Raw genomic sequence first — 26,648 nt, forward strand, 5'->3', positions numbered from 1 at the left:
ACTATGGCTGTTCCCACCAGTAAGAAGGACACACTTTCTTTCCTTGGTGTGGTGGGATTTTGGAGACTACACATTCCTGGTTTCAGTCAAATTGTCAAACCTCTGCATGATGTGACTCGTAAGAGAAACAATTTTGAGTGGGGACCTGAACAACAAGCAGCCTTTGATCAGATCAAGCGAGAAGTGGTCCATGCAGTGGGCCTGGGACCTGTGAGATCTGGTCCGGACATTAAAAACATTCTGTACACGGCTGCCAGTGACAATGGTCCAACTTGGAGTCTTTGGCAGAGAGCTCCAAATGAGACACGTGGTCGTCCACTTGGTTTCTGGGGACGTTGTTACAGAGGTTCAGAGACAAATTACACTGCAACTGAGAAAGAGATTCTAGCAGCCTATGAGGGAGTGAAAGCAGCTTCTGAAGTGATTGGAACTGAGTCACAATTGCTTTTAGCTCCTAGACTGCCAGTTCTTAACTGGATGTTCAAGGGCAAAGGTTCATCACCACATCATGCCACAGATGCAACCTGGTCTAAATGGATGGCTTTGATAACCCAGCGAGCACGAATGGGTAATCTTGACCGACCTGGTCTGGTGGAGGTGATCACCAACTGGCCGGAAGGCACAGACTGTTCCAAACCTCCGGAGGAGAAAATAACTCGTGCTGAGGAAGCTCCTCCCTATGGTGATCTCTCTGATCAGGAAAAGAACTATGCTTTGTTCACAGACGGTTCCTGTCGTCTTGTTGGGAACAAGCGAATATGGAAGTCAGCGGTTTGGAGTCCTAGCAGGAGAGTTACCGAAACGAAAGATGGAGAAGGAGAATCCAGTCAGTTCGCTGAGGTAAAAGCTGTTCAACTTGCTCTTGATGTGGCTGAACATGAGAATTGGCCTATCCTTTACCTCTACACCGACTCGTGGATGGTAGCCAATGCTCTATGGGGTTGGCTAAAGGACTGGAAGAAGAATGGTTGGCAGAGGAAAGGAAAGCCTATTTGGTGTGCTGATCTATGGCAGGACATTGATGCACGGCTGGAGAAAACTCCAGTGAAGGTGCGGCATGTAGACGCACACATGCCTAAGAGCAGAGCTACTGAGGAACATAAACATAACCAGAAGGCAGACCAAGCTGCTAAGATTGCTCAAGTTGATACCAACTCTGAACTTGACATTGACCTTGATTGGAAACACCGAGGTGAACTGTTCTTAGCTCGGTGGGCCCATGACTCATCTGGACATCAAGGCAGAGATGGAACATACCGATGGGCTCGCGATAGGTCAATTGACTTGTCCATGGACGCTATCACCCAAGTCATCTATGACTGTGACATCTGTGCTGCTATTAAGCAGGCTAAGCGAATCAAGCCCTTATGGTATGGTGAGAGATGGTCAAAGTACAAGTATGGAGAAGCCTGGCAGATTGACTACATCACTTTACCTCGATCTCGTTCTGGCAAGCAGTATGTGCTAACGATGGTAGAAGCCAGCACTGGATGGTTGGAAACCTATCCAGTTCCACAGGCTACTGCACGTAACACCATTGTTGGTTTGGAGAGACAGATCTTGTGGAGACATGGAACTCCAGAGAGAATTGAGTCAGACAATGGTACTCATTTCAAGAACAATCTTGTGAAAAACTGGGCCAAAGAGCATGGTATTGAATGGATCTATCACATACCCTACTATGCACCATCTTCAGGGAAGATTGAACGCTACAACGGTTTGCTGAAAACCACCCTAAAAGCCATGGGGGGTGGAACTCTGAAAAACTGGGACAAACATTTAGCACAAGCTACTTGGTTGGTAAATAGTAGAGGTTCAGTAAACAGAGCAGGACCTGCACAATCAGATTTGGTCCAAACAGTAGACGGTGATAAAGTTCCTGTTGTACGTGAGAAGAATCTGTTAGGGAAAACTGTTTGGGTATTTTCTCCTTCGGGCGAAGGGAAACCTGTCCGAGGGGTGGTTTCTGCTGAAGGTCCTGGTCATACATACTGGGTAATGCAGGAGAATGGTGAAATCCAGTGTATTCCACAGAGAAATCTAACCTTAGCTGAGAGAGTTTAAATTCAAGCTGTTAGGAGTTTTCTGTTCTAGGTAACATCGGCGCCCAACACTGAGAGAATCTACAATAGAATCTACAGTACGTGAGCACGAACCCAACATCACCTGGGAGTCCCTGTTCTGAGCTTTTGAATCACCTACATCTGATTGAAGTGTGATCTGAATTTGTATATATTATTTTAGTGTAAATATTGGTTTAGATTAGATTGGATAATTCTCAGCGATACTCTGAGCGAAGTAGACAAGGGGTGGATTGTGCTAGTTTGAAGCAAGCTGGAATGTTTTGGTAAAAGAACTAGATAACGGGCAGTGAAATGAAAAACAATTGTGTCTACTTCTCTCACAGTCACGCTGAGAACTCTGGGAAGAAGAAAGACTTTTTCTCCATTTTGTTTCTCACTCTTGCTTTTGCCTTAGACCTGGTCACATCTCATTAACCCTGCTCCTACTAACCTTGCTCCCTAACCTCTTGGCTGCACCTCTTTTCTTCCTGAGAACTGGGGTAAGGTTGAGAGGGCCGGGGGGAGGTGTTGGGGTGGTTTGAGAGCCCCTCCTGGGGACTCAGGTTTCTGGGAGGGGAGTTGTGCTTTCATATTGTTTATCCTTTGTATATTTCTGTATATAATTGTATATAACTGTATATATTGTAAATAGCTGCTTGTAAATTCTGCTAGCTGTAAATAAATTGCTTCATCTATATTCCCAGGATCCGTCTGAGTTAGCTGGGGCAAATTCAAAAGTGTGGGGGGCGGGGTAACCCCCAAACCATCACACTAACTTTATCTGACTTGCTCTGAGCATGAGTGACATAAAACTTAACCATTGGGGTGTTTTTTCAAGTATTGTGTGTTCTGTGTACAAAGGAGGTAAACAGGAACAAAGCCTGGACAACCACTGGAATGTGGGTATTATTAATTGTGTAGGCATTTTTATCCAGAACAGTAAGAGTTCTGTGTTATTCAGTAGAAGTAGGGCGCTGTGGAAGCCAGAGTAATAGTTAAAAGAAAAACAGACGTAAAATAGAGCTGTTAAGCAAAGGGACATGGACTACCTCAAGTGCCTGCAAACCAGAGAGTAAATAAGGCAGTTCTCTTCTGTGGAAATGTTATAAATTACAAGATTGCAGCACAGACGAATGCCTGGCAGCCTGGGGAAGCCGCTTCAACAAAATGAGAAAGCTAAAATGGTACTCGGTGGGTTTATTACCTGTTCAAAGTCTTCTCTTGTGAGGCAGAACCCTAAACTGAAAAAGGAGTTGGAATTTGATTTGGAATAGCACAGCACCTAAAAAAAAAATCCAAAAACCCATTTCAGTGCATGCTCTCATCTTGCCTTTGATCCTGCTCTGATGTGTACACAGCATCCAAAGCCATCCTGACCTATGGACAGAGTAATCTTTTATGTAGCAAAATCCAGAGGAAATAAATTTCTGCAGGACTATTTATTTTAATTTATTATGTTTGCTATTACATTTTTGGATGATAGAATCATAGAATCATAGAATCAACCAGATTGGAAGAGACCTCCAAGATCATCCAGTCCAACCTATCGCCCAGCCCTATCCAGTCAACTAGACCATGGCACTGAGTGCCTCATCCAGGCTTTTCTTGAAGACCCCCAGGGACGGTGCCTCCACCACCTCCCTGGGCAGCCCATTCCAATGGGAAATCACTCTCTCTGTGAAGAACTTCCTCCTAACATCCAGCCTATACCTACCCTGGCACAACTTGAAACTGTGTCCCCTTGTTCTATTGCTGGTTGCCTGGGAGAAGAGGCCACCCCACACCTGGCTACAATGTCCCTTCAGGTAGTTGTAGACAGTAATAAGATCACCCCTGAGCCTCCTCTTCTCCAGGCTAAACAGGCCCAGCTCCCTCAACCTCTCCTCATAGGATTTGTGCTCCAGGCCCCTCACCAGCTTCTTTGCCCTTCTCTGGACACCTTCCAGCACCTCAACATCTTTCTTGAATTGAGGGGCCCAGAACTGGACACAGTACTCAAGGTGTGGCCTGACCAGTGGTGAGTACAGGGGAAGAATAACCTCCCTTGTCCTACTGGCCACACTGTTCCTGATGCAGGCCAGGATGCCATTGGCTCTCTTGGCCACCTGGGCACACTGCTGGCTCATCTGCAGCCTACTATCCACCGGTACCCCCAGGTCCCTTTCCTCCTGACTGCTCTCCAGCCACTCAGTCCCCAGCCTATAGCGCTGCTTGGGGTTGTTGTGGCCAAAGTGCAGAACCCTGCACTTGGCCTTGTTAAATCTCATCCCATTGGCCTCTGCCCACCCATGCAGCCTGTCCAGGTCCCTCTGCAGGGCTCTCCTACCTTCCATGTCTTGTTGATATTTGACATGTTAGCTTTTCCTGCTAAAATAATGTTTTTGCTTATGATATCCACCTTTTTTCCTTGGAGGTTTAGTATGAAGTCACATCCTTCAGATCGTCCTGATGTTCATTTTTAGGGAGTGGGAGAATTGGCCTGAAAAATGTAATGATTTTTTTTTCTTCTGATGAAAGTGTTAGAAAGCCTCCGTATCGGGCCGTGTACGTTGCCCCAAATTGGCAGTAATTGAGTGACAGCAAGGGAAAGAAATTCTTGGAGTGTGTTTAGAGCATAAAAAATGTAATAGTAAGGCCAACAGCTTTCATCAGGCTGAAACAGAGATAAAATATCATGATGGTAACTAGCAGAAGGGCTCCCTGGCATAGATATGGCATCCTTCTATCCTATTCAAATACTGTCTGTACTTTTATTTTTTCTGAGCATTTGTGCTTTGATAACTTAGGTTTTTTGTTTTGTTTGGCTGTTACTAGTAATCTTAACAATTTCTGGTTCTAATGAGAGTTGTATTTTGGTGCTTGTTTTTTTGTTTTTTTAACAGCAATGAGATATTTAAGAAGATAATTAACAGGAAGTATTAAATCAGATTTCCCTAATTTTCCAGTGCTTTTCATGTGTTTTTTTTTTTTAATTAAGAGGAAGGCTTTAATGTTTAATACATGTTGAGTTCTGTGGAGCTGGTGTTTTCGCTGGTGTTTGTGCTCGTCTTTAATTGATAATTTATTTTCAAGCCCCAAATCAATTAGATAATTTTCATTGCGTTTAATTGTGAATGCACATCTCTGCATTCAATGAAATAAATTCTCTTCAGAAAAGTGTTTATACTGTCATTTGACTATGATTGTGCTGACACTTTCATTGTGCTGGAGCACTGTTTAGCATTATCTTAAAGTGACATAAAAGGGGTTAAATTAAAATGCTTCATGCACAGGATTGGAAAGTTTAAAAGGAAAGACTATTCACAACTACATAACTACACACAACAGTACTAGAGCATATGAAATAGAATTCATTGAAACAAGAAGGTTGGAAGAGACCTCCAAGGTCATCCAGTCCAACCTAGCACCCAGTCCTATCCAGTCAACCAGACCATGGCACCGAGTGCCTCATGTAGGCTTTTCTTGAACACCTCCAGGGACGGTGACTCCACCACCTCCCTGGGCAACCCATTCCAATGCCAATCACTCTCTCTGGCAAGAACTTCCTCCTAACATCCAGCCTATACTTCCCCCGGCACAACTTGAGGCTGTGTCCCCTTGTTCTGTTGCTGGTTGCCTGGGAGAAGAGACCAACCTGTTTGTTTCTATGATTCTATTCTGTGATTCTAATCATAGAATTCTAATGTTCAGTCTAAACCTACCCAGCCGCAGCTTGAGGCCATTCCCTCCTATTCTGTCACTAACCAGTGAGCAGAGGCCAGTACCAACTTCTCCACAACAGCCTTTGAGGTAGTTGTAGACAGCAGTGAGTTCTCCCCTCAGCCTTCTCTTTTTCAAACTGAAGAGCCCCAGCTCTCTCACTTGCTCCTCATAAGATTTATTCTCCAGGCTCTTCACCAGCTTTGTTGTCGTCTTCTGTACTTGTTGCAGCACCTCCACATCCCTCTGCCCAAAACTGAACACAGTACTCAAGGTGTGGCCTCACTAGAGCAGAGGGCTAGGGCTTGGGTGTAGAGGTGCTGCTGAGCACTTCTACTCTGAGACTCTACTGCCAGGCATTCGTTAATGCAGTAAGAACTACTGAGAAGATATTTGAGGTCCTCTGCCCTGAGCATTTCAGGAATTCTATTGCTAGAAAAGCAATGAGGTTTGTGCCTCGACTGTCCCATCACATGGTGCTCTGATTTATGGGGGTTACTATGGCTACATCAGCCCCCAGGAACAGGCAGGGGATTAGGATAAAATACCTTTCTTGTCCACCTTCTGGACACGCTGGACCTTCTGTAACTTTGTGGTTTCTTAAAGGCAGCTAGTCTCCAACTGCCACGAGCATTGAAGTAACCAGTTTTGTTCTAAGTGGAAAAAGTGTGATTATTGTTTTTAAGTGAAAATGTCAGTTCCAGTTCCTAGCAATGTGCTTCTGCTGCATTCTTCCTTGGTAATAATAAAATGTTTCAGTGTGTGTCATGATTGCTTGAAGATCAACAAGATTGCTAAAACAGATGTACCTTAATAAGCATCAATATTTTGTTGGATCACAGATCCTGAGATGGGGTGTGAATTTGTAAGGCTAGCTGAAGGTTTAGTCTCTTGATAGTTTTTCTTACCTAACTGCAAAGCCATTAAACCACATCAATATACTAAGATTTTTACCATTATGTTATAGAATGATTTAGGTTCAAAGGGACCTCAAAAACTGTCTAGTTCCAACCCCCTGCCATAGGCAGGGACACCTCCCACTAGAACAGATCACTCAAGGCCTCATTCAACCTGGCCTTGAACACCTCCAGGGAGGCAGCATCCACAACCTCCCTGGGCAACCTGTTCCAGTGTCTCACCACCCTCACTGTCAAGAACTTCATCCTAATAGCTAGTCTAAATCTCCCTTCTGCCAGTTTAAACCCATTACCCCTTGTCCAGTCATTACAAGAGCTTGTAAATAGTCCCTCCTCAGCCTTCCTGTAGACCCCATTTAGATACTGGAAGGCTACTACAAGGTCTCCTCAAAGCCTGCTCTTCTCCAGGCTGAAGAGCTCCAGCTTTTGTAGCCTGTCCTCACAGCAGAGCTGCTCCAACCTTCTGATCATCTTCATGGCCCTCCCGCTCCAACAGTTCAATGTCTTTCTTGTGTTGGGGGATCCAGAACTGCACACAGTATTCCAGGTGGGATCTGACAAGAGCAGAGTAATGGGGGAGAATCACTCCCCTTGTCCTGCTGGCCACAATTCTCTTCATGCAGCCCAGGACATGGTTAGATGTCTGGGCTGCATGCACACATTGTCAGCTCATGTTGAGCTTTTCATCAAACCAGACCCCTGGAAGTGGTTGTCCAGGCTCTTACTGTTACCTTTCAAAACATTTTTTTATCTGATTTTATTTATAATTTTATATATATATTTGTTATTGAGTTACAAACTTCACGTAAAAATGTTTTTCGCTTACTTGTTTTGTGCTTCTTAGGCACTTGCTCAATGTACAGCTGAAGAATTTGAATTTCTTTTTATGATTGTGGGATTGAATTCATTCCTGTATCATTTAATATAGTGCTTTGAAGTATAAATCTTCAAGGAATCATTGCTGAGGCCATGATTGCAAAAGCAAAGTAATTTAGGGATAAGAGTGGATTTGGACTTGATGAGATCTATGAAGTCTTTTCCAACCTTGGTGATACTGTGATACTGTGAGTGCTTGACCTGATATTGTTCTTTTAAGGTTACACTGGTTATTAAAAATTAAAGCCAATATTATACTTTCTTCAATTATCTTGACTCATCACAGGTAGAAATGAGTGAGACAGATGGTTTGAAAATTGGTGGCACAACCATCAACGATGCATAAATATTACTAGTTAACAAAGTCAATGGTGTGACTTACCCAATCACTCTGAACTCTCTACTGAGTAATGATTCAGTAGCCAAACTCTTAATCATGGGATTATCTCAATAAAACTTGGTTAGGATGATATTAAAGCCTTAATAAAAGATGGACTAAGATGGACTTTTTTAACAAGGTGAGTCTGTTAATAAGTATATATGGGACTGCTGCAAACTGTTAATAAGTGGGGGTAGAGGGAAGGCAGCATCTATGCTATACTATAGATAATTCAGAGGAATTTTGGTTACTCATTGATAGGTGTAGTTAAAATCAGCCTTCATAAACTGATTTCAGAAACCAACTAGTAGGAAAGAATGTGGAGTGATAATTCCTACAGATCTAGTTTGATGGTAAAAGTGATAAATGCCCAAGATCAGAATGGCTAAGCTGTCCAGAAGTACTTATCAAAGCAATGAGGGGGGGGGGGGGGGGGGGGGGGGGGGAATTGTAAAGCTTAGTGGAAGGAGTTGCTCAGAGCAGCAGAATGCCTTTCCTGCAGCGTAAGACAGTATGTCCTGAGTTCCAAATGTCTAGTATGTGGACATTGAATGAGTAATCATCTCCCACTCCTATGAATAGCTTGCTCTGAGCAACAGGAATGTTGCCTTTTTTTGGATACAATCATATCAAGACATAGATTGGTATAGTTTTCATGTTGTTTGTGTTTTATTTTCAAACCATCTCTAAAGTCTTGAGTTTATTCTTTGAACGAATGCAGACATTTTCAGTATGTTAAGAAGCAGAGTGAGACTGCAGTGTATGTTCAAACTGAACAATTATTTTGCAAAATAAGAAAAAAAATGTATCAGAGAATACATAGCTCAAACTTTAGCATGAATCACAATGAGAAAAAAACAAGATACCATACTGGGATTGTATGGGGTAGAAGATGCTGTGCAAGGCGTGTAAGACTATCCCTCTGCTGTGTTTAGCATCAGTGTGTAATTTGGAGCACTCACATCAAAAGAATAGGTGGCCCAAGGAAGAACAGCTAGAGTGGAACAGCAGGAATGATCATACATCCATAAATAAACAGCATACTAGGGACCAGAAGAGAGTTCTTTTAATCTAGCTGGTAGGACTGAAAAGATTTGTAGAACTTCAGAAGTGTGAGAAGCCCTTGCGGTGAAGCAGTAGTTGTCCAGTCTTTCTGCTGGTGTGTGAGAAAAGAGGCAACTTCATTTGTTGTGTTAAAAGGAAAGGGAAAACCACTGAAATAGAGAAGAGTAAAACAGAGTGGACTACCTGATAATTGTGTAGCCTTCATTATCAAAGCCTTCATGGTCCAGGAGTACTGTGTGCCAGGTTAGGCAGATCGGTGAAGGTGACTGAAGTTCTTTGTGGATCTACAAACCTGTTGGTGTAGCATCTGTGTTGTTTTAGCTCCTTTATTTGGAATTAGCCTGATTCTTAGGATTTCTGTTTGCACTTTGCAAATATTGATTAAATTTTAAGTATCTAAAAATATTTCAGTAAGGCTTTTGTTCTTATTATAGTAGTAGTAGTGATAAAATGCACAAGATCAGAGTTTGTCTAGGAGCCTGATACAGAGCCTGACAAAGCCAGATCGAGGACAAGATAAGAGTTAGTGCTGTACTATGGTCACAAGTCCATTCTTCCATGGGAGTGAATTATTCCTTTGCTGCTAAAGTGGGCTGTTGAGGGATGGGAGAAGGGCAATTTTTCTTAAGCTTCTGACAATTCTGTACAGTGAAATTTTGTTTTGTTGGTCTCCAAAGTATTCAGCTGTACATTGGTGCAGGACTCTTTGCATTCGGTTTAGGTTCATAACAGTTTTCTCATTTGCATTTATCCAGCAAGAACAAATTATTTCACTTGATGGTAAAAGTAAATATGCCCTTTTTAGAACAAAAAGGCAAGACTTTTAAAAGTTGATCACTTGTGATTCTAAAGGAAGATAGCTGTTTTGCAGTAGTAGATTTTCAGACACAAGATAAAAACTGCTGAAATTTTTTTCTCCACTTGCTCAGCCCAAATGATTTGAGTAAGCACTTTAAACTGTAATTTTCTCTGGATGATTAAACTGAAATTTAACAAATTAAACTGAACTTTGTTCAGATTTCTCCCTTCTGTTTCTAATGCTTGATTATTTTTCATTGCAAATAAATTTTTAGTATATAATGACTTGCACAAAGAGACAAAGCAGAGGAGTTGTGTTTTTTCTCCAGATGGTGGACTCGAGTTTTGATTTTTGCTGAGTGTTTCTCAGGGAGTCTTCAAAATGCTTATGTTGTAGGAACATCAATACTGTCCCTACATTGATTTCTGGTAAATAGTCCCCTATTGAATTTAAACATTGATTAAAGGTCTTATGTGTAAAAGTTTTTCAACTCATGATGTTGTTGCAGCCTACTAATGAAATGATTTTTAGGAATGGGAGCCTTCAGAATTAGACCACTGATTTATTTAGTTATTTATTAAATCTTTAACTGTGACAACTTATCTTTACAGTGATGTGGCTATATAAATATCTCTGTTGTAAGAATCTTTTACTTCAAACAGGGTTATTTCAGTGCAGGACCTTTGACTCTAGAGAGAGGTGAACTGCTGTAAATGCTTATTCCAGATCAATCAAGCGTTCTTCTATTTTGTGGCCTGGAAGCTCCTTATGGAGTTTCTAGATGGCCTGTGTTTAAAAAATATTTTCTGTAAATCCCAAGAGAAAAAAAAATATTTTAAGTGTGAATCAATCTGTTGCTACTGATTTTGGTAACCAGTATCATCTCATACTTTTTTTTGCAACCTGTTGCCCAGTTTGTACTTAGGGTAGAAGGTTTTGGGGGCAGGAGTTGTTACCCAGTGCTCTGCTGATTACTAATCTGGCATAATGGAGTCTTTGTGTGAATATGACTCCTTGGCCCTGTCAAAATCCAGAGAGTAAAATATCTTAAGTTAGAAACATTGTGAGGATGTTGTGAGCATTTTTGTAGAGTGTTATCAGCCTGTGAAAATGCAGAGGAGGAAATTGTGCTTTAGGTCAATGTGTTATTTATCTGAAAAATTTTGGTGGCTGTGAATGTATTGTTTACCCAAAAAAATATTCATTAAGCATGTAGCTTATTAACACCCCAGATATGTTGAAGAGAGCTTTTGTGAAAGGTTTAAGTATTTCCTCTGAGTCACAGCATAGCAATAGAGTCACTTATGGGGTGAAATTGTTTTCTTTCTTAGCAGTTTGAATTGCTTTGAACTTTGACATGGCCTCTGAGTGTAAAGATTTTATGCTGCTTGATTATTCATAGGATGTTTCTAGATACAACCAAAATGGAACGCAGTGTGAGCTGTGTGCCCACATGCTGCAGTTGTTTTATGATAAAGCAGTACTGACATGGAGTGTGTGCTTTTATTCAGGAAAAAAAAACTCCAACCCCAAACAACCACAGCGATGGGGAAGGCGTTAGTGTGGGACAGACACCAGTCTTTCTGTGTATCGTTTAGCTAACGCAGTACAAGTTGGGTATGTTATTGCTGTTGGAAAGACAATGTGATGTATATTAGCTTTTAATCAGAGTTAGGCTACGACATTTTCTTCTGTCTTTAACGTGCTCACAGCAGAGAGGAAACACCTCAAGTTCCTTTTAGGTATTTTGTATATTAATTTTACTGTTGCAAGAATCCATGTTTCAGCCTTTCTTAAGCAGTGATACTTAAGTTTCTTGAGGAAATATTGTACTGGATTATTACTATTTTTTGTACCTTGCTTTACATGGCATTAATGTCTTCTACGTAGGTATCAAATTATGGTATTTTCTGCTTTTGAATGTGTTTATACCAGAGCCTGATAGATTTAGGAAGACTGGAGAAAGTTTCATAAATCATACTAGAATATTAAGATATATTTTAACTTTTAGGTAGTCTGTCTTGCCAGATTACTTTTTCCTTCAGATCAGTTTAGACTGGAGAAGCAAAATAAGAGTTGTGTATTCTCACAGTTCACAGCTGAACAGGATTCAGTATGAATGAGTATCTAAGTCACTTCATTTCAAAACAAGTCTAGCATACATTTTCAGCATTAGCTGTGAGTTTTCCTGATGTTTGTTTCCTCTCAGAACAAGCACTGAAGGTTTGATTTATATAAAGTGTTAGCATTTGAGGAATCTTCTGACTGCAGATGAGCAGATTTGCTTATGAGAAACAGGATAACAGAAAACATAGGATGAAGTAGTGGTGAGTGATATATAACCAGCTGAACTGTATCTCACTTTTTAAACTCACCTCTGTAGTAAAAGACAAGGAAGGTAGAGAGAACAATAAAGTAAGGGCAATGATTTCCAAGTTTGCAGCTATCTGAATTAGTATATGCTTCTAAATAGGAATAATTGAGATGATTTTTTGCCTCCAATTTGAAATCATGTGGTAATGTTTAATCTATAACTCAGGTTTGTTTTTTTTTCCTGTGAATTGTCTGCAAGTGTCTTTAACCCTGGGCAAAACATGCTGTAGAGCTGACTTCCCAACCATGTGCTGGGGGGTGCAGGTGGTGGGCAGCAATGGTACTGCCTCTCACCAAAAAGATCTGGGGTGGTTTTGGTAGAAGTCTTGGTGGGTCAGCAACTGCAACTCTTGCCAGTTAAGGACAGACACCAGAGTGTCAGTGAGGAAGCATCTTGCTGGAGTGCAGAGACACCAAAAAGAGTAAAGGAAGATGCTGTCAGGGAGAGCCTGTGTCTGGGTCCTTGCACAGCTTTATGGTGATAGAGAAACTTGTCATTTTTATTAAAACAAAGTTGGTTTAAAACTGACAAAACAAAGCTTAACTAACTTTTCAGAGACTAATGTTTAGGTTTATCGTGGTATATGTATTGTATATTTATTTTTTTTCCACAGAAACCTGCTAATATTTTAGTTATGGGTGAAGGTCCTGAGCGAGGAAGAGTAAAAATTGGTATGTTTATATCTTTGATAAGTCCCAGTGTAGCATTTAAGTTAGAATGTTCTGAAGGTGCCGTTGTACCACCTAAAGTAGTCACTGTAATACTAGTATGTCCCTGGGCACATTGCCTAAATGCTGTTTTGAGTGACTGGCTTCTTGACATTAGCCCCACCAGTTCTGACTGTGAAATGCTGTAGCCTTATCAATAATACACAGAAAATGTCATTATATTTTGTTTAAGTGGGTGTTTGTGTGGGGTGGGGGATTTTTATATGGGGATAAAGAAGACAACCAGCTAGGGGGAAAGGAGGAGAAAGAAGTGGAATTTTAAAACTTACTTCATTTACCCCTGTAATGCCATGACATTATTTTGCTGCTGTGTATAAAATCTAAATAGGGAACAACTCATTGCTGCAAACCTTAAATTTCTGTAATGAAATCAAAGGTGGCATTTAGCCTACCACAGATGTTCTCCAAAGGGCAAACAGGTCCCTTGGAGATCAACACAAGGGATCTTTAAAGTCCAGAAAACATAGTAATCCAGAACTACCTTTAAATACTCAACCCAGAGTCTGCCAGAGTAGGAAGGATATAACACATTTCCCACTATTGTAACATCTCCTGGTGGGAGTTACTGCTCGCAGTGAGAGGATAATTAGTAGAAGTTGAGTTGGTTTTAAATACATAAATAAACAAACATTAACTGTAGTCTAACAGTAATAAGTTATACCAGGCTGTGCTTTAGTGTGGCAATGCTTTGACAGCAGACTGCTAATGCACAGTCTGCTTATATGTTACAGTAACGTGGCCCTGTTTGAAAGGTTTTTGAAAACTAGGTTTTTCTAAACCTAGTTCATCTTTTTTTTCACTTCCCTTTGGCTTTCTTTTATGAGATTATTTTTCTGCATTGTTGCTTTGTACTCTGACTGTTTTGTTTATCTGAATGACATTTGTTAATCGCCAGTGTAATGATTCAGGCTAGGATGTTCTTCAAGCGTTCAGTGCTGCTCTAGTTTTCCCCTTGCTCTTTGAATCCAAAGAGCAAATCAGCCAGGGCTGAGCACTTGTGCAGATCCTACCTTGAAAGTTTTTGAAGCCCATCTGAGGCTTAAAGTTGACAGCAGAGATTGAGGACTTCTCCATACAAGACAGGTACAATATGGACAGCAGAAGGGAAAATGTCTTCTGCTTACTCTTTCTTACTCTACACAAAGCAGTTGCTTCCAAAATTGAGAATCTAGGTAATTTCCTGGGCACATTTGCTTTTAGCTGTGGTGGTGATATTTGCTGTACACAACTATTTGCTAGTAATTGCACATAGACCACCCATTTATTTCTTAATTTTTAGTTTTGAATTAATTTGGGAATAACTTAATACACAACTAAATTTAGTGAGACTTTGTCAATGGGCAGGTGAAAGATTCTGTATTTGGGACCACCAGTCCTCTGAGCCATCCATTCCCAGTGGGGGAAGAGGGAGGGGGACCCTGCATTTCTAAGTGTGTTGTCAAAATGTAGGGTTTTTTTCCTTAGGGAAATAAGATATTACAACAACAGGAAAAGAATGCAGAAGTTCTACTCATACCAAGGGCTTCCACTTTTTCAGTGTAACTAATTTTTCTAAAAATTACATAACTGGTATTTAACTTAAAATAATTTTTGTAGACTTTTTGTGTCATTTTGAGTAATAAATTCACTTTCTGCAAATAATTTTCCTTATTTTACATAGTTACTAGTGGATTGGTATTTTAATGTAGAAGATTGCAAAATTATTCTCTTTAAATGCACTAAAACAATCATAAATAGGAATGCATATGAAAAATAAATATTTGGGATTGTGCAGTCGAGTTAGCCCCATATCTGCACTGCAGTCTTCCCTCAACCAGTGAGCTATAACTGTAGGTCCTTTTCCCTCAGAATGGCTACTTACCCTGTTTCATTTGAGCCCTCAGCATGTGCATATCCCTGTACCACAGAGTCACTCTGTCGTGGGATTTGGGGACTGATGGGTTCAGAAAGTGATTTGATGAGAGAAGGTGCATATTTTAGTCTGCCCACCTATTTGGTCTATCAGACAGCTTTTGTATTGGTATACCACCAATTCTAAAAAAAAAAAGTAAATTTTAATTATATAATATCCCCAAACAGAATTTTAAAACAATAGCCTAAATGTTATTTCATACTTGTATCTTGATACTGGAAATACATCTTGGCAGAAAATAGTACAGAGGCAGATGCTGGAGGCTTAGCTGCTGTTTTTCTGTGGAGGAAATCTTGCTACAGCTAACTGATGAGAAGGGAGCTTTTCTGATGTGCATGTATGTATTATAAATCATTCTAACTTTTGTGGAACCTGCATTTAGTTCACTTTTAAAATGCTGCTTCTCAAAAGACCATCCTGTAATAATGGCATATTTTACCAGAGAATATCAGGTAAAATGCATGGGGATTTACCAGTGTCCTGAGAAGTGAGTTGATGCACTTTTTCAGAACAATGGTTAAGTCTTTGCTCTAAATTGCTCATGTTAGTAATGATTTATAATGATATACTTTAGGAGTCATGACATCCAGTATCTTCTACGAGAGCTTTAAGAATATCTGCTCACACAATTCTTAACTGCTACAGTCTGCATTTGCATTTTATTTAGCAGTGATGGTAGTGCTAACAAATGAACAGTTTATATATATTTTTTTTTAAAGAAAAAAAAAAAGTGGGTTTCCTCAAATTTTAAAGCATCTCTCTTTGAATTTTGCAGCTGACATGGGCTTTGCCCGATTATTTAATTCACCTCTGAAGCCTTTAGCAGACTTGGATCCAGTAGTTGTAACGTTCTGGTATCGAGCTCCAGAGTTGCTTCTTGGAGCAAGGCATTATACCAAAGCTATTGGTAAGTACAGTGGAAAAAATGTACCATTTTGGTTTGTTGTATTGATTGTACTTTAGTGTTGAAGAGTTGATTAAATAGTACTGAGGACAGCAGCTGAGTTAAAGGTGCGTTACTGTTTTCTTCAGGTAATATTGAGCTTTGACAAATTGTTTAGATCACTGTGGTTTCTGACAATATATAGAGGTGGAATATTTCTGGGTGCTGGCTCCACGTGGCCTTCAATGCAGTCTAAGTTCATATGGATTTCACATAAGACTTTGTAAATTCTGTTAGAGGCAATACAAACTATGGATGCATCTTTGAACTGCTCGCAGAATTCATATCACGATGACACAGAGTCCATCCTTTTTACCTAGTGTAATAAATAGATGTAATGTGCAGAATGGATAATATATTTACTGCACTGAAATGGAAGTGTAAAAATGAGCTCTATTTTAGCCTTAAAGCATAAGCTTGAATGGGAATTGAAGTAGTGAGATATGGTCAGTCGGCATTGCGTTTTTATGTCCGGTCGGTGAATTTTGCTGGTGCAGATCTGCATCATCCTAGTGCTGCATTTAAAAAATCTGGAGTGCATTTGTATTATATTTATTTATTTTAAATGAAGAATATGCACAGAAGTTTGAAACCAAATTTGACTTCCCTTATTAGGAAGGAAACAAAAATAAATTAGGTTATAATGGAGGGCGGGAATTTTATGTGAAGTTAAAACATTGCAAAGTGCTAGGTTGGACTGGATGATCTTGGAAGTCTCTTCCAACCTGCTTGATTCTGTGATTGTAAGGTGGACAGGTATATCCAGAATAAAACAAACATGGTAGAATGCAGATGCTGTAAGGATGGCATTAGTTACATCATCTTAATGTCTGTCCTCTTCACTTATTTAATACTTATCAGCTTGAATTTAACAGCTTCATCACGGCACATTTGAGTTAGCTCTGCCAATCTCTGCCCTTGCTATTTCAGGGGCAAGGGATTGCTGATGGCAGGAGCCAGTGTAGGACAGAGGGGATAGCCCAGTAGCAGACTGGAGCAATGTTCACCTGTAGTAGGTGTGAACTGCTTTGCCCTGAAAGGAGGAGAGGTTGTATGGAAGAGGAGTGGAATGTTTTCTGTTGCTGACTTGGTTTAAAAGGTGTTTTAAAGCCTAGCAACCGGTTTGGGGTAAATAACTTCCCTTGCAATGTTCTCCTTACTTTGTAACAGAGACTATCTGTGGGCATACATGTTGTTGCTGTTGTTTCTGTAACCAGAAGTTCTTTCGTTAGACCGTGGCCACTATTTTTTGAAGTTTGTGTCAGAAATTCTGTTTGTGACTTCAGTGTGTTCATTTACTTTTCTTTTAATACTATATTTCTTTTACAGATTAAATATCTTTCTTTCTACGTTCCTTTAAATGGCTTATTTTTGTTGTTGCTTGCATGTTCCTTCACTGGCATTTTCTTCTGCTTTCAGCATGTGAAACTGCATGGATGGTCATAGCCTTTAGTACATGATTTTTCTGCAGCATAGATAAAAACTGACTGTATACAAACACTGAATACTGGGGTTATGCTCTCTGCATCATTTGCTTTTGCCCTTGTTCATGACCTTTTCTTGTTCATTCGAGGTTCAGTGTACCCTTACTTTATGTAAATTAAAAGTTGCATTTGTATATACTAGAAAAAATCACGATGACAATTGGAAAAATTCAGTCTATCCAGTTTTGCAGATTGAATCATAGCAGTTATAACTGGAAGGATTTGGTTGGGTTGCTTTTGTCTGCTTTTAGTTGTTGTTGTTGTTTTTTTTTTTAATGAATATTATGTAACGGGTTGGTGAGGTATTTGAGCATGGATTTTCTTCTTGCTGTCTTTCTGCAAGCTTTTATAGGTAGCATTTGGCTTATTTCCATGTCACTGCTTTTCAACTTGTATTTTTGGGGTCACTTGGTGTTTCATAAACCCAATAGCTGATCAGAAAGGGCACATCTGTTGGTGGGGATGGTATGGCTGTGAATGGATAAAATATTGGTTGGCTTCTTTTCATTCGTGTTTTATTTGGACAGTTACCCAAATAGTTTCTTTTTTGTTATTTTTTTCTTACTTTTCTCAGCAATAAATGGTAGCTACACTTAAAAACTCCACAAAAACTTGTATGATATTCTCTCTGCTCCTTTGTGGTTACTGGGTTGTGTACTTTTATTGATAGCTGAAGGAAGTCAAGGAAGTGTTGCACTTCTACAAAAGAAACTTGAAATTTTCAATGCCAAGGACCTTATCTTTAGTAAGCTAAAAACTAACATTCTGCCTCACCAAGATCTTTTTGGAAAGATTCATTTGATTTTTTTTCCCCTGTTCTCCTTTTTTAAAGATATTTGGGCCATAGGGTGTATATTTGCAGAGCTGCTAACATCAGAGCCAATATTCCATTGTCGACAAGAAGATATCAAAACTAGTAATCCTTATCACCATGACCAGCTGGACAGAATATTCAATGTAATGGGATTTCCTGCAGGTACACACTGTGCTTTTTGTTTTTCATTGCTGTTCAAAGAAAGATATCTGTATTGCTTTCTTTGCATATGAAGGAGGCAGCTGATCAAAGCAACAAAGCTGTTCAAACACAATCTTTATTTCACGAGTTGCCAGTCTAGAACCTAACAGTCCTATTAGGTATTTTTTTCCCTTTTGTTAAAGGTAGGATTATCTTTGCCTATACACATACCAATGTCTTATAATTCTAAAAGATCATGTTTAGTGGAGGGTGATTAAAAATCAGAAGGAATATTTCTATGTTTCTTCAGTAGTGATTTTTGGATTTGGAAAGTGACAGATGATAGTATGAAACCAAGGGAAAAAGTCTATATATTTAGTGATTATTACACAGATGTTTGACTCATGCTAATTTAAACATGACATTTTGGAGCTAGGGGATGTGGGTTTTTTTTCCAGTCTATTCATTAATTCCCCAATAGAAAGCTTGTGATACGGATGGAATATCTATTCCAAACTGGAACAAAGAACTGGTTGCATGAACCAAACCAAATTACAAATTGTTGCATTTTCCCCTCAGTGTTGCTCATTCCTTGCTTTTCTACAGGCTGCCTTGCATCTTTTCAGTTAATGCTTTGTCTTCTAGTGTTCACGTGATCGCAGATGTGCGTATTTTTACTTCTTGGTCATCTTTCTCACAGCTTGTGTTCTCAGCCATTGTACACTCACTATTAATACTATTTCTATTTACTGTTCTGATAGACTTTCTTCTTCCTATCACATGAGTTTTGTAGAGTTTGTTTGATTGGTTTACATTTTTTTAATGAAATTTGCTCTTATTTTTCCATTTGACTTTTCTTCGTCCTGTATGTACTTTATTGATTCTGTACTGCTGTGTCAGATTCCTGCAAGTGCATATTAAGGACTTTTATTTTCTTGAACATCCCCTTTAATTGTGCTTCTTTAAGCAATATTCTCCTTTTCTGCTTTTAGCCCAGAATTTTACCTGTTTCTTATGCTTTTCTTACATCATTTGTTTTTTACATTGTCTTTGTGTAGCTTACATAAAAAGCAAATACTACACTTTTTTATTGCCACTTGCTGTATTTGAAAGTGGCAATTTTCTTTGGGATGGAGCATAGGGAAAGAGGAGAATCTTTAAATAAATAAATAATAATTTAATGATTGATCTCCGATGCCTTTATTTACTTACAATTTTTAAGCTGCCAGTGTTCTGTAGCTGTGTTAAGACCTAGTAAGGATTTGAGTGCAATCAATCTACTTGCCCACAGAGCCTTTTCAGGAGGCTAAGTGTTGGTAGGGATTTTGAGGTTTTAATTTTTAATTCCCTTTCAGGCTTTCTCTACTCACAGAGGTTTAGATGAGATATTCTTTGAGTGTTCACATTTTAGTTTTTATTAACCTTCTGTTGGCTAACAACATTTATGTTGAGACAGCAGAATTTTGCAGTGTCCCTGGGCATTTTCCTGTCACTAAAGACAGTGCTGTGAGATTGGAAAATTTAGACAGTGTTTGTGGGAGTCTCATGTACTCTTGTCCTGAGATCACAACTGTGCCTAAATAAATTAAATGACATTCCTGAAGGATACAAGCACCATGGCTGACATGTTTTTTTCTCTGTTGTTGTTGTTGAGTGTATGGCAATCTTCACTGTAACTGGCAGCTGATTTTTCAAGTTCTTGAGTTAATCAGCACACAGCTGGAACCTCTTAGGTGTTGGTAAGATTTATTGTGAAGAGGTGATGAAGGAATATGAGTCAAGGTGTACAAAGAAATCACTAACTGCAAGGATAGAGAATCAGACTGAAATCAGGGCTATAGAGATGCTTTGAAAGCCTTTGTTTTACTTTGGGGAGGGGGGAGGAAAAAAATTATTAATAAATATTGATTTTGCAGATAAAGATTGGGAAGACATAAAAAAGATGCCTGAACACTCAACTTTAATGAAAGATTTCCGGAGAAACACGTAAGTCTGCTTTGAGTTGAGCTTTAAGAAAGTGTGTTTTGCTTTTCCCTACCATCAATTCCTTGTAGCTCACACCATTTTCTATGTAGATTCCAAACAAGGGCTATAAAATGGCTGGGACTTATATTGTATAAAGAAAAAAAATATAATTCTGAAGTGTTTCATAATGGTGAACTTGGCCTGTTGAGGTGGTGTGAATCAGAAGAGTAGCTGGAGACAGACTGCAAATGGTAGGGTGGCAGGTGTGTGAAACAGGTTAATGCCAGTAAGACCCCACACAGCTCAGAAGATTGCTGAGCGCAGTTTGTCACAGCTGTTTCCAAATCTGTGGTACTGGAAATGTTTTTCTGTAATAGCTGCATAAAAGGCATCTGGCAATGTTACACTGTTTCCAGCAAACAGTGGGTGTAATTGTCAGGTTTTGTGTCTAGCATAGCTTGTGAAGTCTAAGGAAAAGAACACCTTTCAGTTTTACTGTCACGTTGCCAGTCTGATACCTGCGCTTAAGACCCTACAGCCTTGCCTTGTTTGTGTGCTGAGGGATTTGAGGCTGCACTGTTAAATATGTCTCTTGCATCTGCCATCCTACTCTAACCATTTAGAAACGTTAATTTTTAGCTCCTCTGAAAAAAATGTGAATTTGTGGATGCCCTTAGAGCAACATGATGGGCTTAAGTATTTCTCTGCATGTTCACTGGCCTTAGAAATATAGAGAATGAAGCTGTATAATAGTAAAATTGGTGAAAGGCATAGCTGGATAATAGTTTGGTGTCTGTACCTGGTTTGATATGTGCTTTTTGTGTGGATGTGATGTGTTTTTACAGTCATGTGGGGGAAATGTATTTCTGCAGTGTCTGAATGACTTCAAGCAATCTTTGGTGTTAGTAGATTTTTATTCCCTGCATAGGGGATTAGCATTGGAAACTAAAATACTCTTGATGTTTTGTGGCTACTGATAGAGCTTTGCTGTTTCAAATTTGCATGTTGGAAATGTCACATTTTTTTTCCTTTTTTTAGGTATACCAACTGCAGCCTTATCAAATATATGGAAAAACATAAAGTTAAACCAGATAGTAAGGCATTCCACTTGGTAAGTTCTTGCATACATAAGAAAATCAAAAGCCTCACATGAGATACAGGTGTTCAAGTTGAGAGCTGGCTTGGTGCCAAGTATTCTCTAACTCACTTTATTTTATGAACAACATTAGGAATAGCTGATACTCTGCAATCTGAGAACTACAAAACCACTTTATGAATGTCTATGTAGGTGTGGAAAGGGTGAATGCCAAAATGATGGAATCAAGCTCTTCTTGGTGACACCCAAAGACAGGACAAGGGGCAATGGGTGGAAGTTGAGGCATAGGAAGTTCCATAGAACTGTGAAGGTGATAGAACACTGGAACAGGCTGCCTAGGGGGGATTGTGGAGTCTCCTTCTCTGGAGATACTCAAAACCCACCTCGGTGTACCTGTGTGATCTGTTGCAGGTGATCCTGCTCTGGCAGGGGAGGGTTGGACTAGATGATATTTTGAGGTTCCTTCCAGCCCCTAACGTTCTGTGTCCTTCTCACACTGATTGAGAGTAATTAACTGGATTAGTTTCTACATCAAGTATATCAGAGGTTTTAAGTCTTTAAGTCATATTTAGTTTGCAATTATATTTGCAGGGTTGCCACAACTCAGCCATTTTTCTGCTTTGCATATTTTTAATAGCCTGATTTTTTATTTTTTAAAATCCTGAATGCCTGCTTTATTTACATACTCTTTCCATCTTAAAACAAAATTAACTTGAGACTTGAACATGCAGCTCATAACATTCTAGTGTTTCTTCCTATCACACTAATCCTTTGTAGATTTCTTAAGAAAAATTCCTAGGACTCTTACAACAATTATGGTTTTTATAGAACACATCATAGGATCACAGGATGTCAGGGAAGGGACCCAAAGAGATCATCAAGTCCAACTCCCCTGCCAGAGCCGGACCTTACAGTCTAGCTCAGGTCACAGAGGAATGCATCCAGACAGGCCTTGAAAGTCTCCAGAGAAAGAGACTCCATAGCCTCTCTGGGGAGCCTGTTCCAGTGTTCTGTGACCCTTACAGAAAATATTATTATATACATAATTATATAAATATACTTTATTTTTTTTAATAAAGTCTCCAGTTCATTTACACACTTGCTCAGTCCTGGAAGAGTCTGCGTTATACATTATACTATTACATTATACATTATGCTATTACACCTTTTCTTCATCTCTAGAATAAACTTTATATATGTATGAAGAAATAATTTTAGTGTATCTGGTCTCTCTGAATGGATGTGCTCCTCATCTTGATGTTTTAAACTCAGATTAAATATTTTCAGTCTAGAATATGGGGTAAATACATTATTTGAGGGGCTGCAAGCAAGAGAGAAGAAGCTTTTTGATCTTGGAGATGGAAGAAATGAATTGGAAGAAGGGAAAATGATCAAGAGGCCTGAGTGCCTGAGGATCATCAGTCATTGGAAGCTGTACCTGCTCTAATGATCAGACCTGTGGATTTTTAAGATGCCATATTTCTTCCTATTCACTACTTTGTTTTTCTCCATGTAAATTCTGGTATTTATCTTTCAGTCACAGTAGTTTTGTGGCAACATTCTTTTTGTGGCATACTGTGTGAGCATTTTTGAATGGGGGTTTCCAAGCACATGTATTACACTCCAACCAGTCTAAAACTGAATGTGTATTCAAGGTTCAGATTAAACACAAAAGTATAACCAGTTCAATCAAGTTACTGGGCAGCCATACTGCTACGCTTCATTTACTATGAGTGTCTCTGCTCTCTGGTTTTAAAAGTTGGTGAAATGCTGGAGTTACTACCTGAAAAGATGTTGTAGAGAGGTAGTTAGCAATAGAACAAGGGGCAGTGGCCTCAAACTGCAAGAGGGTAGATTTAGACTGGACATTAGGAAATTTTTTTTCATAGAAAGAGAGATCAGACATTGGAATGGGCTGCCCAGGGAAATGGTTGAGTCACCGTCCCTAGATCTGTTTGAAGGTCATTTAGGTGTGGTGCTTGGGGATATGGTTTAGGAGTGAACTTCATGGAGTAGGGTCAGTGGTTGGACTGATTCCAGAGTTCTTTTCCAGCCTGAATGATTCTGTGAGTCTATGATACTTACATAAGCAAGGAAACTAGTACACTCTGGTAAAGGTTTTGTATTTTTGATAGATTTTGTGTCCAAGTGCAATTAGAAGCTGCTGAACACTCTGTGTATTTATATGTGATGCATAAAAAGTTTGTGTTGACATGCAAAGAACCAAAGTGCTCATAATGAACCAATGTTTACCATGTATCCAGTTATAACAGAGCTTTGGAAATGCATGTTTCATATTTACCAAACTGTTCTTCTGGTGTACTTTAACATTACATGCCTTCTAAAACACATTTGACATAGCAAATAGATAATACTTTATATTCCTATCAAAGCCTAAATAGTATTTCTGAAAATGTAAGTAATTCAACAAAGATAAAGCAATGAACATGAAATATCTGTTGAATATAATGTTTCATGTAGGTTGGAGTTTGGATATAAAATATCATCCTTGGACACTTAAGCATAGCAAATTGCACACATTTGCAGATCCTTCTCATCAGTCAGCCTAGGCAGATGTTCCATAAAATTATGCAACTGCATGCATCAGTACTTACCTTTCTAACCTCATCTTTTTTCAGAGCAAACATACTGCTTGTCACCTCCAGATTTGACTTGTAACATATCTGGAGTCTAAGGATCTTAAAATGAAGCTTTCTTATATTATTTTACCAAAATCTGAAAGTGGCTAATTGCTACTAGTGTCGAACAGCTGAGAAAGTTCACTCAGTTCTGCCTATTAAGATCAACTGCCTTAGATTTTTATATCATACCTAGGCTATCTGAGGTAAAAGCCTTTTCCATGTGACAACCTGTATAACATGGCCAGTGACTTCATCTTTAAGTAACCTAAATGCTTTTCCTCTCCCTTGACTCCTCACTTCTCTTTCTCACCAGTATCTGATCTGCTGACTTAACACTAAGCTCAGGGAAGAGTGAGTAGGCCGTGCTTTGCTGTATGTCTTGGTGGAGCATAAAAAGAGTTTGTCTGCATGAACTAGCATCTTTTACAATCAGTGAGTGCTCTGAGCAAACCAGTCTGAAATTTCTCATCTGCTCTCCCAGTCTGACAAGTTTAGAAATTGTTTTCAATAGAAGAATGAAACTATTCACAGAATACTTATGAGAATAGCGTAATATGCTTGCTGCAGTGTTTTATCTTCTCCTGTGAAGATAAAGGTCTGAATGTATTCAGAATTTTTGTTCAAGATGCTTGTACTTGCACCGAAAAGCAGTTGTTACATTGAAATGCAAAGTGAAAGAGCAATCCTTTTTCAGGCCACTACCTACCCCTTCATTCTTGTTCATATCTGTTGTTACCAAATGAAAGAACCAGGAGGTGAGTTTGAGCATGGATTCTTGGCTGAACATGTTGCTCAAATGCTACCTCTCCCACTCCAGATTGTACCTCCACCTGTCTTCTCAACAAAATTTGTAATAGAGAGGATGCTTCATGCCACTTGGATGTCATCAGTGTCCTGCAAGCTCAAAATCAGGGTATTTAGTAGTGTAGTCATGACCCATGTTTTCGTATGCCCCACATTGGTAGAGATTGCAAGGGAAGCACTGTGATGTTTAGCAATAGTTAGCCCAAAGAGGATCCTCTCAGTTGCTGCTCTATTAAAACAGTTGAATGAAAATCAAATTGCACATAAAACCTCTGGTCTTTCCAGAGCAGAGTCTGAAAACTGTGTTCTGAGGTTGTCAGAACTTGAAGGTGCCTTAGGTTTGCATTCAGTTGGAGGGTAGGCTGAACAGCAGATGAGTTCCTTGGACCCCTCCACAGTGTGAACAAGCACAGTGCATCTGTTGGTATGAGTTCTTCCAGAGATACTCTAGGTTTTAGGCTTCCACAAGCTGTCACACTGCCTTTTTTACTCTCTGCATCATAACAGATAAACTCTTTACATTTACTATTGTGAAACATGGCAGAATTGGTAATTCCAGGATTAGTAAATCCAGAATTCACTATTAGTACCAAAACCAAAATATTTTCCTTTCCCAACTTCAGTTAACCATGGCCCCGTTTCATATGCAGAACCAACGTGTTACATGAGACAGCACTGGCTTCTTCCTGCTTTTGTAGCTTGCTTTTATTTCCCTCCTCCCTCCCCGCTCCCTGATTTGTTTATGTCCTGGAAGTTGAATATGTGGCTGCTGCTCTTGGCTGATTGAGTGATGCTTCACCTTTCAGTTGGTTATAGTGGTCCATATCAACTGCTGCGACTGTCCTGTTCATTGCTGATATGTAGAGTTCACTGCATTTTTGTCATTCAGTTAGATGAGCTTTTGGTCAAACAGTTTTTAAAACAGAAAATATTTGTAATAACAGATAAAAGATTCACTTTTGCTGTCACCTGAGCAAGAGTGCAAAATAGGATTTTTGATCCCTTGTGTGATAAAGGTTGCACAATCATTGAAATTTTCTTGTTTCTGTTTTTCTGGCTTGTGGATTATGACCAAGTTTGTTCACTTGTTGTCAACATGTGATGGGCAAATTCATAACCTAATTGCCTGAAACGTTGCCAGAATTTGCAGTGATTTTTGACTGTGATGTTTTTCAGCATGTTGGCAGTTCTTTCTTACTTTTTTCCCCTTGCCTTTTTCTGGCTCCTGAGATTGCTTTTTGAGCTTTTGAGAGCAACAAGACCTGTTCTGTTCAAACTGATATTCTACAAAGACTACATGCAGAGTCAGAGAGCTGCAGTAACTCATTGTGAGTCTGTGCTGATGATGTGAAAAACAAAACTGGATTGATGGTGGTATTACATATTTATTGTGTTTTTAACATGCTATTAGAAGTGAAGGCTGAGGAGAGCAAATGTACTTTATAATTTTTAACTGTCTGCACTGTGAAGGTCTGCTTCATGATTGTGTATGCTCCCTTAATAGCCAGGGAAAGGAGACAACTAGTTCAAGCATAGTTCATGATGCTGGGTCTTCATTAAGAGGTGAATTTAATCCCATGAAAATTAGGAATGGAAAATGTGAATTTAATATTATTTGCCTCAGTAGTTTCTGTACATCTTGTAGGATCTTTGATCTAAAAATCAAAATCAATAGGTTGAAAGTCTAGTATTTCTTTCAAAGATCACAGCCTTTGACAATACCTCACAGTAGTTTTGTCTTGGATATTGTGTCAGCTGTGTCTTTCAGGATGAACAGTGAGGTTTCTATAAACACTTTCAGTAATGCAGACCATTTTTATTGTTTGTTTTTTTGCAGCTTCAGAAATTGCTCACTATGGATCCAATAAAGAGAATTACCTCAGAACAGGCTATGCAGGATCCCTATTTCTTAGAAGATCCTCTTCCCACATCCGAGTAAGTGGCTGG

At 39.4% G+C, this 26,648-nt stretch overlaps 1 protein-coding gene across 5 annotated transcripts in view; it reads left to right on the top strand.

The window, feature by feature from the left end:
* The window catches only part of CDK8 (cyclin dependent kinase 8), a 90,009-nt gene that overhangs the window by 55,276 nt on the left and 8,085 nt on the right, over positions 1-26,648 (top strand). For 3 of the 5 annotated variants that reach the window (XM_064172266.1, XM_064172238.1, XM_064172247.1), the window contains 6 exons: positions 12,786-12,843; positions 15,588-15,719; positions 18,072-18,215; positions 20,111-20,180; positions 21,198-21,270; positions 26,539-26,636. In XM_064172266.1, coding sequence (XP_064028336.1) covers positions 12,786-12,843; positions 15,588-15,719; positions 18,072-18,215; positions 20,111-20,180; positions 21,198-21,270; positions 26,539-26,636 — 575 coding nt within the window. The remainder of the gene's footprint in view (positions 1-12,785; positions 12,844-15,587; positions 15,720-18,071; positions 18,216-20,110; positions 20,181-21,197; positions 21,271-26,538; positions 26,637-26,648) is intronic. The other 2 variants (XM_064172257.1, XM_064172276.1) reach the window with 2 other exon arrangements.

Source organism: Pogoniulus pusillus, chromosome 3 (genome assembly GCF_015220805.1).
Source record: "Pogoniulus pusillus isolate bPogPus1 chromosome 3, bPogPus1.pri, whole genome shotgun sequence".
NCBI classification, from domain to species: Eukaryota; Metazoa; Chordata; class Aves; order Piciformes; family Lybiidae; genus Pogoniulus; species Pogoniulus pusillus.